Source organism: Pelmatolapia mariae, linkage group LG3_W (assembly GCF_036321145.2).
Source record: "Pelmatolapia mariae isolate MD_Pm_ZW linkage group LG3_W, Pm_UMD_F_2, whole genome shotgun sequence".
Classification (NCBI taxonomy): Eukaryota; Metazoa; Chordata; class Actinopteri; order Cichliformes; family Cichlidae; genus Pelmatolapia; species Pelmatolapia mariae.
In genome coordinates, this window is record NC_086229.1 from 84,130,296 (window position 1) to 84,143,168 (window position 12,873).

At 40.7% G+C, this 12,873-nt stretch overlaps 2 protein-coding genes and 1 non-coding gene across 4 annotated transcripts; 1 reads left to right on the plus strand and 2 right to left on the minus strand.

Annotated features, from left to right (window-relative positions):
• Positions 1-131: 131 nt before the first annotated feature.
• Positions 132-6,988, minus strand: larp7 (La ribonucleoprotein 7, transcriptional regulator). 2 transcript variants are annotated; one of them, XM_063470121.1, is made up of 13 exons: positions 6,868-6,988; positions 5,889-6,100; positions 5,698-5,798; positions 5,492-5,575; positions 4,635-4,799; positions 4,417-4,525; positions 4,068-4,325; positions 3,705-3,858; positions 3,451-3,590; positions 1,487-1,599; positions 1,115-1,274; positions 830-921; positions 132-527 (listed from the first exon to the last, which is right to left on the minus strand). In XM_063470121.1, the coding sequence occupies exons 2-13, from the start codon at positions 6,085-6,087 to the stop codon at positions 450-452; spliced, it is 1,653 nt and encodes a 550-aa protein (XP_063326191.1). In that variant the 5' UTR covers positions 6,088-6,100; positions 6,868-6,988; the 3' UTR covers positions 132-449. The 2 variants fall into 2 exon arrangements, with proteins under 2 accessions (XP_063326191.1, XP_063326190.1); XM_063470120.1 differs by having other exon boundaries at positions 134-527; positions 4,035-4,325.
• Positions 6,989-7,522: 534 nt separating this feature from the next.
• Positions 7,523-7,596, plus strand: trnai-aau (transfer RNA isoleucine (anticodon AAU)). The gene has a single exon. It is a non-coding gene; the product is annotated as a tRNA-Ile (tRNA).
• Positions 7,597-8,581: 985 nt separating this feature from the next.
• Positions 8,582-12,715, minus strand: LOC134624924 (NACHT, LRR and PYD domains-containing protein 3-like). Its single transcript, XM_063470119.1, has 6 exons — positions 12,412-12,715; positions 9,698-11,429; positions 9,471-9,554; positions 9,298-9,381; positions 8,999-9,076; positions 8,582-8,907 (listed from the first exon to the last, which is right to left on the minus strand). The coding sequence occupies exons 1-6, from the start codon at positions 12,713-12,715 to the stop codon at positions 8,589-8,591; spliced, it is 2,601 nt and encodes an 866-aa protein (XP_063326189.1). The 3' UTR covers positions 8,582-8,588.
• Positions 12,716-12,873: the final 158 nt, after the last annotated feature.

A 12,873-nucleotide genomic window follows, 5' to 3' on the forward strand; every position in this document is an offset into this window, starting at 1 on the left:
GACCTCAATGTGTTTCATACAAACCTCAGGAGCACTTTCCAAACTAACTTTGCAAAACTATATTGTGAATACACCACAAATGCTGTAATCATGAAATGACATTTTATTAAAAAATAACACAAGGCATTGTCTTAACTGAGAGAACTTCCAAATCAGTTATATTTACATCTATACAGAATCTTTTTCTCTTTTTAAAGTCCATCAATTAAAAGTATGGTGCCAAAACGTCTGCATTCCACATGACCTTACCTGCTCCAGTGCCAGAAAAAAACTAAACTAAAACAAACAACAACAACAAAGCTAAAGGCTATTCCTTTAATCTTCTTTATGAAGGTCTGTTCACTTTCTTCCAGGTACACACCAACATCAGCGGTCCCCTTTAAATTACATCATGTTAAGTCTACAGAGTAGAGCCTCGCTCGGCTGTTAAAAACTAATTTCAGTAGCTGTCAGTCGTCATCGAAGTGGATGTGCTTATTAGCCTCCTTGGCGCGGGCGATGATGATCTTTTCGGCTTTGGATATGAGCTGAAAATGTGACAGGAAATTAAAAATGAGATGAGATAGCAGATAGACAACAGGGAGGCGTATGTATGAATGGGTGCGCTAATGTGATAAAATTACTCCAGGTATTAGTGGCTTTTTTTTGTCCTGTGAGTATAACACATGAAGGTGCAGTGTTTAGCTGTAACACTGACAAAGAAAGTCAGCTTTGTGTGCGTGTTTAAAGTTGTTTATACACATAATGTAATAAATAATCACAGATGCACCGATGCACACTGCAGCATGTATGCAGATTTGAGTATTTCACATTGTAAGGTAGAGCTCACCTTTTCTGTACCCCGCTTCTTTTCCCTTGGACGATTCAGTTTGACCTGGCGGTCCACGAGGATCTTCTGCCAGTACCTTTGTTCATGGTCACCTTTAAAAATAAAGAAAGAAACAGAGTGAACTTCTTTGATTACACCTTTCACAGTTTTATCAAATCCTTGGTTAATAAACACAGAAGCCTGATGGCCCGACAGAGCATTTTCTCCATCATTAGTTATGAAATCCAGACAAAATACATTTTTTAAAAAAGGGTTTCAGAGAAAATAAGGAAATAAAATTCACACCTGTGAGGATCTCCAGCTTCCAGCTATGCTCTTTCTGCAGCTCTGCTCTGACGTCGCTGACTGCTCTCGCTTCCTCTGGGCTGTGAAAGCGGATGTGTCCCTCAGCGTCTCCTTCCAAGATGTCAACATAGGCCACTGGAGAAATTTTACACAGCGCGTCCTACACACACAGTGTCATTCTTTAGCGGGGTTACGGGAATCATCGTGTAATGTGGATACACAACTGAACTGGGGGGCTGCACCACACCATGTGTTAAAACAAAGAAGGATTACTTTGAACTCTGAATCATGCAAAGCTACAAAAGAATAAAGAAAGAAATGAAGACGTGTCCGACCACATTTGGTCCACTTCAGTAAAGGTGATGAGAGTACCTTGATTATTTTCCTCCCTGGTAGCGGCTTGTTGTCTGTAATCTTCATGATGACCCCACTGACAAACTGAGGTCCTTGCTTAGCTGCCTTTTCACTTTTGTTATTCTCATCAACTAGACAAAAGGCAAAAACACAAATCAGTTTAATTTCATAGGTTTTAGTGCTGAATTCCAACATGCTGAAAGCTGTAAATGTATATAGTTCTAAGATGAATGAGATATACATTTCAATAAGCTTCACCCAGATTCTGGCAGCTTGTTAATATACACAAACTGGCCACTATATTAGGTACATGTTTCTAGTACTGGTTTGGACCCAATTCTGCCCTCAAAACAGCCTCAAGTCTTACATAGGAGTGGCACGAGGTGTGGTCTTCTGCTGTTGTGGTCCATCTACTTAAAGGCCTCATTTTTAAGTGTGGTGCATTCAGAGATGCTCTTCTGCACACCTCAGCTATGATGAGTTACTGTCACCTTCCTACTAGAGATTGTGAGTGTGACTAATCTCTATTATGACTAGTCTTTTAATCTAATTTTTAACATTTATTTGATGTCCAGTCCCGGTAAGTTGTTGTGTCCAAAATGTTATGCACTCATCTGCCACCAGGTGGAGCTGAAGCCCCAACAATGTTGTGCAAAAATGCAGAACGATATTATCAAGCTAAAGAAATTAGCTTGAGAGATGCTCAGAGGTGAACCACTACTCCTCCACATCCAAAGGAGCCAGTTGAGGTGGGCGCCTCCTGGGTGAGGTATTCTGGGCCTGTCCTACCAGGAGGAGGCCCACGACACACTGGAGAGATTACATCTCTTGTCCCAGTGTTCCCCCAGATTAGCTGAAGGAGGTGGCTGGGCAGAGGGAGGTTTGGACTTCTCTGCTTAATAGTGATGCTGTCATCAAATCATTTTGTTATTGCTTTATATTTGAACTTTTATTGAAATTTTTCCTTTTTCATTATCCTGTTAGAGTAGAGCACACAGTACCCATAATAAACAATGTGAATTAAGCAGCATTTAAAGGATGATTCATCACTGTAAGAATTCATTGTTATGATTAAAGGCTTCAAATGCCTTTGTTTGGACACTTTTTTGCTATTATCCATTAGAAAGTCCTAAAATTTCACTTGATATCTGGTTGTTTTTTTGTTTTAAACTAGTCTGTTAGTCTCATTTGTTTTTTCCTCGTTCAGTCGACTAAGAAATTAGTCGCCAGGAACGTCCCTACTTCCAGCAAACTTGAAGTCTGGCCTCTCTCTCCTGAGTATCCCCGCCGTTCACTGGATTTTTTTCCCTTTCATTTTCCTTTCTTTACACCATCCTGTGTAAACCCTCGAAACAGCTGTGTGGGAAACTCCCAGCAGATGAACCGTTTCTTGAAAACTAAGACCCGCCCTATGACACCAACAACCACGCCACATTCAAAGCCACTTAAATCACCTTTCTTCCTCATTATCGTGACGCTCAGTTTGAACTTCAGCACATTCATGTTTGCATGAATGCATGCACTGAGTTACTGCCATGTGATTGGCTGATTGGATAATTGTGTTAATGAGCAGCTGAACAGTGCAATCTGTCCTTTTCAGAGTAATGCTGTGTGATTTCTGGTGCGATGTTGAGGAATGTCGTGTGAAAATTTTCTTTAAATTATTTTAAAACACTTTCCCAAAAATCCAGGACAAAATCTTTGTCAGTTCAGCATCGTTGTTTCCTGTTTTATCATACACTTGTTTTCAACACATGGAAATTTCAGCACTTGCCCACTTACTGCAAATGCCACCCCAGCTAATGCCAAGTTTAATGACACACGCAACATTGGAAATTTTATGGGATTCTCATTATTATTGTGGTGCTTTCTCAACTTACCTGTGGATATTAAAAAATAGACATATGTGGGAATTATAAAGGAGGATGGGGGAAACATTTTAAAGTTAGAGGCCTGTGAGTGAGGTTTGGAAGAGAACTCACCATTTGCTTCCCGAGGGTCACCATCTGTCTCCATCATCTTGTGCTCCTTGTCATTTATTTTATTCATGCACTTCTTCAGGGCTGACATACTGCTTTTCTGCAAGGTCAGGTACTCCTGCTTTAATCCAAGCCAGTCTTTCCTTGATGTGGAAAAAGAAGGAATAAACACGGCCGTCAGAGTGGGTTCAGTTTGCTAGTTATAAAACCTTTTACAATTGTATTAACTCGTTAGAACAAGGGATGCAGGTTCGTACTTTGAAAGCACCCGGAGTGGGATCACTTCTTCCCCAATTTTCAGTTTCTCTTTGTGCTTCTTTTTTCTCTTCCTTTTTGCTTTAACTGTTGAGTCATCTCTGTTTTCTTTCCCCTTCTCAACAGCCTGCTGTGCGTCCCTGTGAGTGGGCGACTCTATGAGGGGAAGAACAGCGTTAACACAACAACCGACTTTGTGGTTTGTGTGTAAAAAGACTTAAGTTTGACCTTAAAAATGAGGAACAATGAGGAGGTAAAATGACAAATAGCTGTCCCATTTAGATTTTTTTGTAGTTTTCTTTTTTTACACTGGTGGCTTAGAGACGACTTACTACTCTGTGCTCCGTCTTTCTCCCTCTCCCCACCTTCACTTTCGCTGGTTTTTCTTATCTTCGATGGTACGTCGCTCTCCGATCCCTCCACCGTATGTGACCGCCGTCTTTTCTTCTCTGACAGTTTGCCCGGTGTCTTGTGAGCGCCGGTGGCCTCTGGGTCAAAATCTTTCTTTTGCTCAGCCGCCTCCGCTTCCATCGCCTGCTCTTTGACTTCCTCTGCGGGCGCCTGTGCCGTGGCACCTTCTTTCTTTTTCTTCTTCTTTCGCTTCTTCTTCTCTTCTTCTTCACCTGCAGCACATGGATGTAAAGAAGCCAGGATAAATACACTTTGCAGCACTATCCTTTACTTCAATATTGCAATGGCGCCAAATAAAATCACCTATCCGAGATGCTGGATTGTCAGCCGAGAGAGAGATTGGCTTCCTGTGCAACGTCTTGGGGAAAATCCCTGGTTTCCTGGGAGCATCTTCAGGAGGATTGTTCAGCATCTGTTTGAAAGATCAAATTCTTCCATGATCTTTTGTTCCAGCCAAAAACAAACACCACGTTAACGTCAACAACGTCATAGCTGTGGAAATGTTCCCACTGAGTTCTCACCTCTATAGCTTTCTGTGCTTGCTCCTCTTTCTCAAACTCGACAAAAGCAAAACCCTTGGAGTCCCCAGAGGACTTGTATCTGGGGATGCTGACATAAACCACATTTCCACATTTAGTGAACACTCTTTCTATCCAGCTGTGTGTCACATCCTTTGGCAAAAGTTCCTTAGAAAGAGAAGAAGAAAGAATCATTAGTTTGGGATCCAAGAAGATTTTAGAGCAGACGAACAACAGTGAGAAGATGATGCGGTTCTAATACTTGGTCCTGATTGAAACAAAGAGTGGATGCACCAAGCACCTTATCGTCTCTTTTTAAAGACTTTCTTTTGCTTGGCTGCAACTTGTATATACAACCCCGATTCCAAAAATGTTGGGACAGTGTGTGGGAGGAAAAGGATTAAAATCATTATTTTAATGCCTGTGATCTTCAGCCCTCTACCAAAAGTACAGCAGCTGGTCTCCTCAGTATCCAGATGTTCACAGACTGTTAAAAGAAGAGGGGATGCTACCCTCTGGGAAACATGACCCTGTCCTGACTTTTATGAGACCTGTTGCTGTCAATCTGGCTTTATTGACATTTTAAACAACGTCCCAACTCTTTTGGAATTAGGGTTATAGAAAATGTGAATGACAGGTAGGTGGGGCGTAGTCACAGCTGTGTGCCTAAGGCGACCACATTATCACATTATAGACGTTACATCACATTATTATCATAGAGAAATGTTACGTTCAGGTGTAATGTATAGAATCGTTTCTGCTCTCTTTAATTGGTGATAATTAAAACAGTGGAAAGTATTAAAATTCACGTGAAAAGCAAACATCTCAAACAGACACCAGAGGACTTTTTCTTTTTTTACCACGTAAACCGTGCGGCTGTCCACATCATTCGGTAGTTCCCCAATTGGAAGCTGACGCCTTACTTTAGTTCCCTCGAGGTTGAGCTGAAACACACACACACACACACACACACACCCACACACCTTTAAGTGATTCTATATTATGCAAATACTGTAAAATAGCAAGTTATAAAGCATTAACAAAATGAAAATTTGCTTTACAGTACCTCAACTACAGATGAATTTTTTAGCGCCCTGGCAATGAGCTTTGTGTCAGTTGTCAGCTGCTTCATTCGATTGAAGCTCGCCAACACAGATATATCAACATCTATAAGAAATAATGTGTGGTAACATGTTTAAGGCTGTTCCCAAGTCAAAAAGATTCAATGAAACGTATAAAGTATTGATAGCTTCTTACATCCACTGTCAGACTCCTCCATAAGCTTTTTCAGAAAGCGGTCCTTGCTCAGGTTGACGTCGCCAAACCAGAATTCCACTTGCTTCTTCACCTCACTGAGCAGCTGTTTGACTCGGGACCTCTTCTTCTTTTCCATCTCCTTCTTGCTGCTGGGGTCTGCTGCTGCAGCATTGGTAGCTCCCCTCTCTGAGTTAATCATCTCGGGGGCAGGACTGCAACAAAGACGCTTGTGTTGTTATAAGATAAGAGCCTGTACTAAAAAGCAAGTTCAACATATATCAAACAATAGCAATGCTAAGAGATATCAAGATGAAGGGTATCAGCTGGGAAAGTCCATTCAGGTTTTTCTGATCTAACTTGTGCCTGTTAAGGGCCAATGCTGCTGTGAAAGGTTTAATCCAAAATTTAGACAGGTCTGGAGTCTCACAAGAACAACAACAGCAAGTTACAAAGTGCCATACCATTAGATTTAAGTACAGAGATACATAATCAACCATATGATCTTACATTTAATAATAGGTGTGATGTGCGAGTGCCAACTAGTTTAAAAGAGAGTTTCAATAATCAAAACCACCCTTTTGCCCCCAAACTGACATAAATTATGCTGCTAACTCCAAATCCTGCTTCGTAGTAATATTTATATTAAATTCGTGGGGTTTGTTTGCACGTTTTGCCCACTCTGACCCATTTTCAGATTGCACACTCCATATCGAACACGCCCCTTTTATAATACCATCATTTTATTGATAAAATTATTGGTCAAAAACGTATATATAAATTGTTAGTTTTGCTCTTTACTAAGTGCATGGGGAATGCCTTGCTGCCAGGCTGGTGGTTAGCTAACACTGCCGTCCAAGTTAGTAATTGGAAATTCGCGGGTGGTGACTTTAAAAAAAAAACCTTCCGTCATACCAAAATTTTTAAAGTCCGCCAGATTTTTTCTCAACGTTCAGGAGGCCGAAAGATTCACATAACTCACCGTGCTCCAGATGCAAAAACAGTCCAGCCTAACACCGAGTTCACAAAAATAACAAACCAGCAGCTAGCGTGATATCTTCATGCAAACAGCGCTGCTTCGCAAAGTAACGTCGCACGGTAAATTCGTCATAAGAGCGAGCGGCAACTTACAGAACTTCCGGTGAATAATTCCACAATAAAAAAACCCCAACAAATACGAAGGTTGTAATATCCACATTTAATTCTGCAAACTAGTGAATCTAAATGTAAGATAATATAAAACACAGCACAGTCTACCTAATCATTCATTGTATTTGATAGTAAAATAATAGCAATAATAACGATAATAATAATCACTTTATACACATGTTAAAATATGTCAATAAATAATTTTTAAAAAGGCTTTTACAAATAGAATAATATTGATAATGGATGCAATGCTTGTTATGCTATCTCTTCTTCAACACTAGCATGTTTATTCTTTTATTTTCACTACCACTTCCGGGATTTTCAAAATTTTCAATTTTCGAAACTTTTTTAGTTTTATTTTGTATTCAGCCCTGTTTATTTCTGTCAAAGTCAGTAAGGTGAAAGTAAGTCGTCTATCACCAAAAACAAGTTTTCAATACATAGTGACTATCATTTTTATACCTACTTTTTCATCGTTTTTACAGCTTGGCCGGTTAGCTCAGTTGGTTAGAGCGTGGTGCTAATAACGCCAAGGTCGCGGGTTCGATCCCCGTACGGGCCAGTTGCTAATTTTCTTTTTTTTTTTCTACCTATCCATGTGGACCACAGAAACCACTTTTCAACTGTCTGTGAAATTTCTCAGTCATCCAGGCCATCGTAGTCTAAGGAGCTTGGAAAGAAAAGCGTTTGGATCCCAAGAGGAACAATGGACCCCCTAATCATCCTCCTTGGCTGATTGCGACCTACACCCGTTTTCACTCCTTGGCTTGTCTGATTAGGTAAGGGATCACTGGGGGTCCAATGATCCTCTTTGGGGGCACACTCCCATAGGGCTTAAATCTGAGACTCTCCACCATTTGACCTTAGAACTGAAGAAGCTTCTCGGATGAGAGGTGAAACTTCTTCAAGCAACTTAAAGGAGTCCAGACGCTTTTCTTTCCAAGCACCTTAGCCTGCTCTTGCAACTGTTTTAATGGCATAGGGAATATTATCTTGGCACACCTGAGGCTCATTGGTAATTGTGACTCCAGTGTACTCGCATAGCTGGCTCATGTCAAAAATCTCAGATCTTGTCAAACTGGTTTCTTGAACATAACAATGAGTCTACTGTACTCAAATGACACCCACAGTCACCAGATCTCAATCCAACAGAGCACTTTTGGCAGAATGGGTACATCATGGATGTACGGCCAACAAATCTGCAGCAACTGTGTGATGCTATCATGTCAACATGGACCAAAAATCTCTGGGGAATGTAATGCAGTGTAAACTACCATTTATTATGACCCTACTTCTGGATGTCATGATTCTTTACTGTGAAAACAGAAGTAAAGAAATTACTTCTCTGATTAATGAAACTGATTTGATTTCCCTTTATCCATTTTGAGACTATTTTGCAGGGGTGGGAGAGGTATATTGCTTTTTTAAAATTATTTTTTTGATTATTACAGTTATTATATTATTATTATTATTATTATTATGTCTTCAAAAAAATTATCACAATGCAAATCAACAATTTATTAACAGCTTGTAACACAAGGGCAGTTTTTTTCATCATAGATCTAAAAAGCTGTCAAACTTTTTGAGCTTCTTGCACATGTCCTCCTCGGTACAGCTCTCAATTCTGCTCTTGATGAGCTGTGAAAGTTGACTGTAGAAGGTCTTGGTCCACTGGGCTTCAAAGTGGTGGGTCGATATGTTGCACACTTTGTGAAGTACCATCAGTAACTTCTCATTGCTGCTGACCTCACACCTTTTAAAAACCCATTTCTGCCACTCTCCCCACGAAGCATCGTCTGTGAAATTCACAGTGATGCTGGTCTTGGTCTGCATGCTCTCTGGCTCTCTGTCAGTCAGGTCGTTCCATATCGCCCTATAGGAAGAGGGAAAGGGCATAAGCTCTAGGAAAATACAAATTAGTGAGGTATTGTTTTGAGTTATTTGATTCAAAATTCAATACTCACACAACGTTTTTCAGAGGATCTGGGATCAAGTCGCTTAATGACAGCAGACCTCTGTAACTCAATCGGTTGCCCTCCATCCTGTTCCATCACACGGGGAACAATAAAGGTTTTTCATATTTACATAAAAAAGCATACCTTTAAATATAAGCATAGTTTATTACAACATAGGTGTAATCTATGACCTTTTAAAAATTCTTAAATCAAGCCATCACAGTCATCCTCGACACTGGAAAACTCCCATTTCCTCAAACATCAGCATCATGTGCCAGGATAATAAAACAACTCAAAAAGTTTCTTACCACAATTCCTGAAGCTTTTTTTTAACCCCTATTGCACAAGCAAGGACCAGAAGCTCGTCGTCACTAATGTTTGTCCACCCAAGTCTAAGAGGAACAGAAAGGGTGACATCATCTGGATGATTCTTTGTCATACATTGTTCTAAAAAATGTGGTAAAACTAACTAACACCTTACCCGAGGTACATAATATTCTCTGACTCCTTCAACACATCAGCAATGACCTGTACTGCTTCCATATCAAGGTTGTTTTCTCCAAGCCTTAAACATGAGATGGAAAAGTAAATACATATTGTGCAAGCACTTTCCATATGTGGCGCTCCGTAAGCAATTGATAAGGTTTTATATCGACCACATGGAAGGGTCTATCAAAGCTTGGAAACTGAATTTTACCTGAAACTCACCAAAGACTCTCACATCTACCCAAAAGATGTTGAATATCTCTTAGTGTATCACAGCTTATTCCAGTCCCAGTAAGATCCAGCTCCGATATTTTACCCTCGGTGAGGTTTAGGAAATACTTGATAGCATTGTAGTCCATTTGAGATAGCGTTTCATCGCTAACATTAACTCTTAGCATCTTTGGCTGCACATCAAGTGCTAACAAGGGGTCCTGTTGCTCAAACAAGCAGTGCAAATGGTTTAGGATGTGGGCTCCACTTTCACAGAGAGCTCTCAGTTCTCTGATGATTTTCTCACGATATGCGTTCACTTTTTCTTTGTGGCAGCAAATCCCCACCTGCCTAGATAGAAAACTGGCATTGCGCTCAGAGAGGATTCCAGAGAGGAAGCGGCTGAAAAGGTCCAAGTGTCCACTGTTGGATAGATCTCTGGGACATGATGTGCGCTCAAGTGCGTCCGGCAAAGGGTGATCCGTCACCGCACAGTAAACTGCAGCAAAGAACTCTTGAATAGTAAGATGAGCAAATGAATAGACCTCTTCAGTGAACCCAGGCTCTTCTGCGATTGTCTTGTCGAGGAAAGCACTAACAAGGCTGGATCCTTCTAACGCTGCCACCTCTCGGTCGCTGCTATAAAATAATGTTTGATGCTCCAGTAGGTTTTTGAAGGCAAGTCGACCCAGCTTTAAAACAGTATCAGACAGCTGCTGGATGCCCCCCCCTCTTTGGTCTTGAAGACATGTTTCAACTCTCGCTTGGGTGTGAGATCGAAGCAAAGCCACCAAGTACTGCACATAAATATCCGTCATGGTCTTTGGGCTTCCCCCACAAAGATCTTTGCTCTCTTTGAGGATGCAGCAGACAATGTAGCAAAATGCAGGTATGTAGCACAGTGTCAGCATTAGTTCGTTTGCAGATACCACTGAGAACATGCGGTCAGCGAGGGTCTTGTCCTGGAAGTAACGAAAAAAGAAGTCCTGAACTTCGGCCAAGGAGAACCCTGCAATGAGCACAAAGCGGTCAATGCAGCCCACAGGGATGTAGCTGATAGCTGCAGGCCGACTTGTGAGCAATACAGAAGCATTTGGTAGTAGTTCACCCTGCATCAAGCTTCCAATAACCTCCATAACCTCTGCATCTTCATCTGGCTCAGTTACAAAAGAGTCCACGTCGCAGCTCCTGTAGTGTCTGAACTCATCAAAGCCATCCAGGATGATCAGCAGTTTGTTGTCATTTGCCAAGATGTTATCCAGTTCTTTAGCAAGGTGCCTGTTTTTGCGCAAGATCAACTCTCGTAAACTTGTGGGCTTGTCAATCAGATTCAAGTCTCTGAAGGTCATGTGTATAATGAAGTCAAAGGCAAGGTGGTCCTTGTTTCCCCCAAAATCAAACAACATCTTTTGCACCAGGATAGTTTTTCCGATTCCAGCCACCCCCGATACCAGAACCTTCCTGACTGGACGAACTGCTTTTGCACATGAGAAGAGTTCAGCTGGTGTGATTTTCTCATGCACTGCTGACTTCTGTTGCAGACACAGTCGCTTCTGTCCAAAGGTCAGCACCTCATGTTTTTTATTTTCTAATCCCTGGTGTCCGTCAACTAAGAGAAGATTGACATAATGTTCGGAAAACTGAATTTTCTCTCCGTGCCGGGTGTTGTAGAAAAGCATGCTCTCACTCCTGCGCCTCAGGACTTCTTTGTGTTTTTGTTTCACTTTGCTGTACTCTGTAGAAGAAAAGAAGCTCAGTATAATTTTCCAATTCCACTCGTATGTACTTGTGACCTTAGAACATGGTTGTTTGAAAAGTGCCATGTGACACACTGTGGACAGAAACAACGCATTATGTGGCATTTTGGGAGTGTTGTGGGATGCTTGTAAGTCTGAAAATTATCTCAGACATAGAAAATACCTATATATATTTTTTCCAACTAAGTCAAAGTAGCAATTGTACTGTGTAAAAATACTTTGTTTAAAGTTTAGTTAAATGTTTAAAAGTTTAGTTTAAGTGCTTTGTTACTCACATAAAGTAAATTGGCACCAAAGCAAACTTAAAGCACTTAAAGTACACAGTATACAGGATAGTAAAATACATTATATGAAGCAAATCATAATGATCGATTAATTCAAAAAGTAGAGTAGTTTTACAATAGAGCCTGAACTTATTTTATTACTTCATATAGTTTAGCTTAAAATATTATAGCATCATTTATTGGCAGATTTTTATATTTTATTAATTATTTTATCAATTTTATAAATGCAATGAAGTACAAAGTTTTGTCTCCAAATTACAAGTATAATGGAGCTAATCATAGAAGTATCTTTAAAATACATCAAGATTATACTTTTTAATTCAATTCAATTTTATTTATACAGCACCAAATCACAACACCCATGTCTCAAGACACTTTATATTGTAAAGTAAAGACCCTAAAATAATGGAGAGAAAACCCCAACAAACGACCCCCTTTGAGTAAGCACTTGGCGACAGTGGGAAGGGAAAACTCCCTTTTAACAGGAAGACAGGTCTAGCAGAACCAGGCTCAGGGAGTGGCAACCATCTGCCACGACCTGTTAGGGGTGATGGGATGAAGACAGGATACATTTCAGTACAGTGCTTGACCATTCTGTTTCTCCCTTTCAGACACACTCCTGCCAACTAAAGTAAAGTGAAAACCTTATCTTGAACCGGTCAATGACATTCCAGTGGCTGAAATTGAAATTGCATACCTCTGGACTGAGGTGGATCCACTTCTTTGGAGTACTGATAATGACTTTTAACATTAAGAAAAATCCTGGCCGCTTCCTCGCCTTTGCACTCCAGGATATCCAGCACCTTTCTCACTCTCATCCGGGGACCCAGCTGACATAACACTTCCTCGCGATCATCTCGAGTGAACACTTCCCGACACACTAGGAATTCTACCAGAGAGTCGACCTGTCCTTCTAGTTCATCCACAAGAGAAACTCGCAGTACCCTCACTGCTGTCAAACAGGAATGATGAAAATCCTTTTCCACCATAATTTAATGTAAAACAGTCCTGGGAATGAATCAAAAAATTACGTGGTTATATAGTCGGATCATGGCAAGAATTTCCTCTTTTTGACGCCAACAGGGATCTTGTGAACTGCTGTTCCTCTCCCCAAGTTGAGAAACAAAGAGAGACAAGTTTATATCAG

Bases quoted from the DNA above. Each gene is read 5' to 3' on its own strand.
- LOC134624924 (XM_063470119.1), bottom strand. From the start codon at position 12,715: ATGGTGGAAAAGGATTTTCATCATTCCTGTTTGACAGCAGTGAGGGTA. The intron at 9,382-9,470 runs GTAAGGTGTTAG...TGTTCCTCTTAG, and splicing joins GAGAATATTATGTACCTCGG to ACTTGGGTGGACAAACATTA. The intron at 9,077-9,297 runs GTAAGAAACTTT...GTGATGGAACAG, and splicing joins AAAAAGCTTCAGGAATTGTG to GATGGAGGGCAACCGATTGA.
- larp7 (XM_063470120.1), bottom strand. From the start codon at position 6,087: ATGATTAACTCAGAGAGGGGAGCTACCAATGCTGCAGCAGCAGACCCC. The intron at 4,326-4,416 runs GTGATTTTATTT...CATGTGCTGCAG, and splicing joins CAATCCAGCATCTCGGATAG to GTGAAGAAGAAGAGAAGAAG. The intron at 528-829 runs GTGAGCTCTACC...TCACATTTTCAG, and splicing joins AGAAGCGGGGTACAGAAAAG to CTCATATCCAAAGCCGAAAA.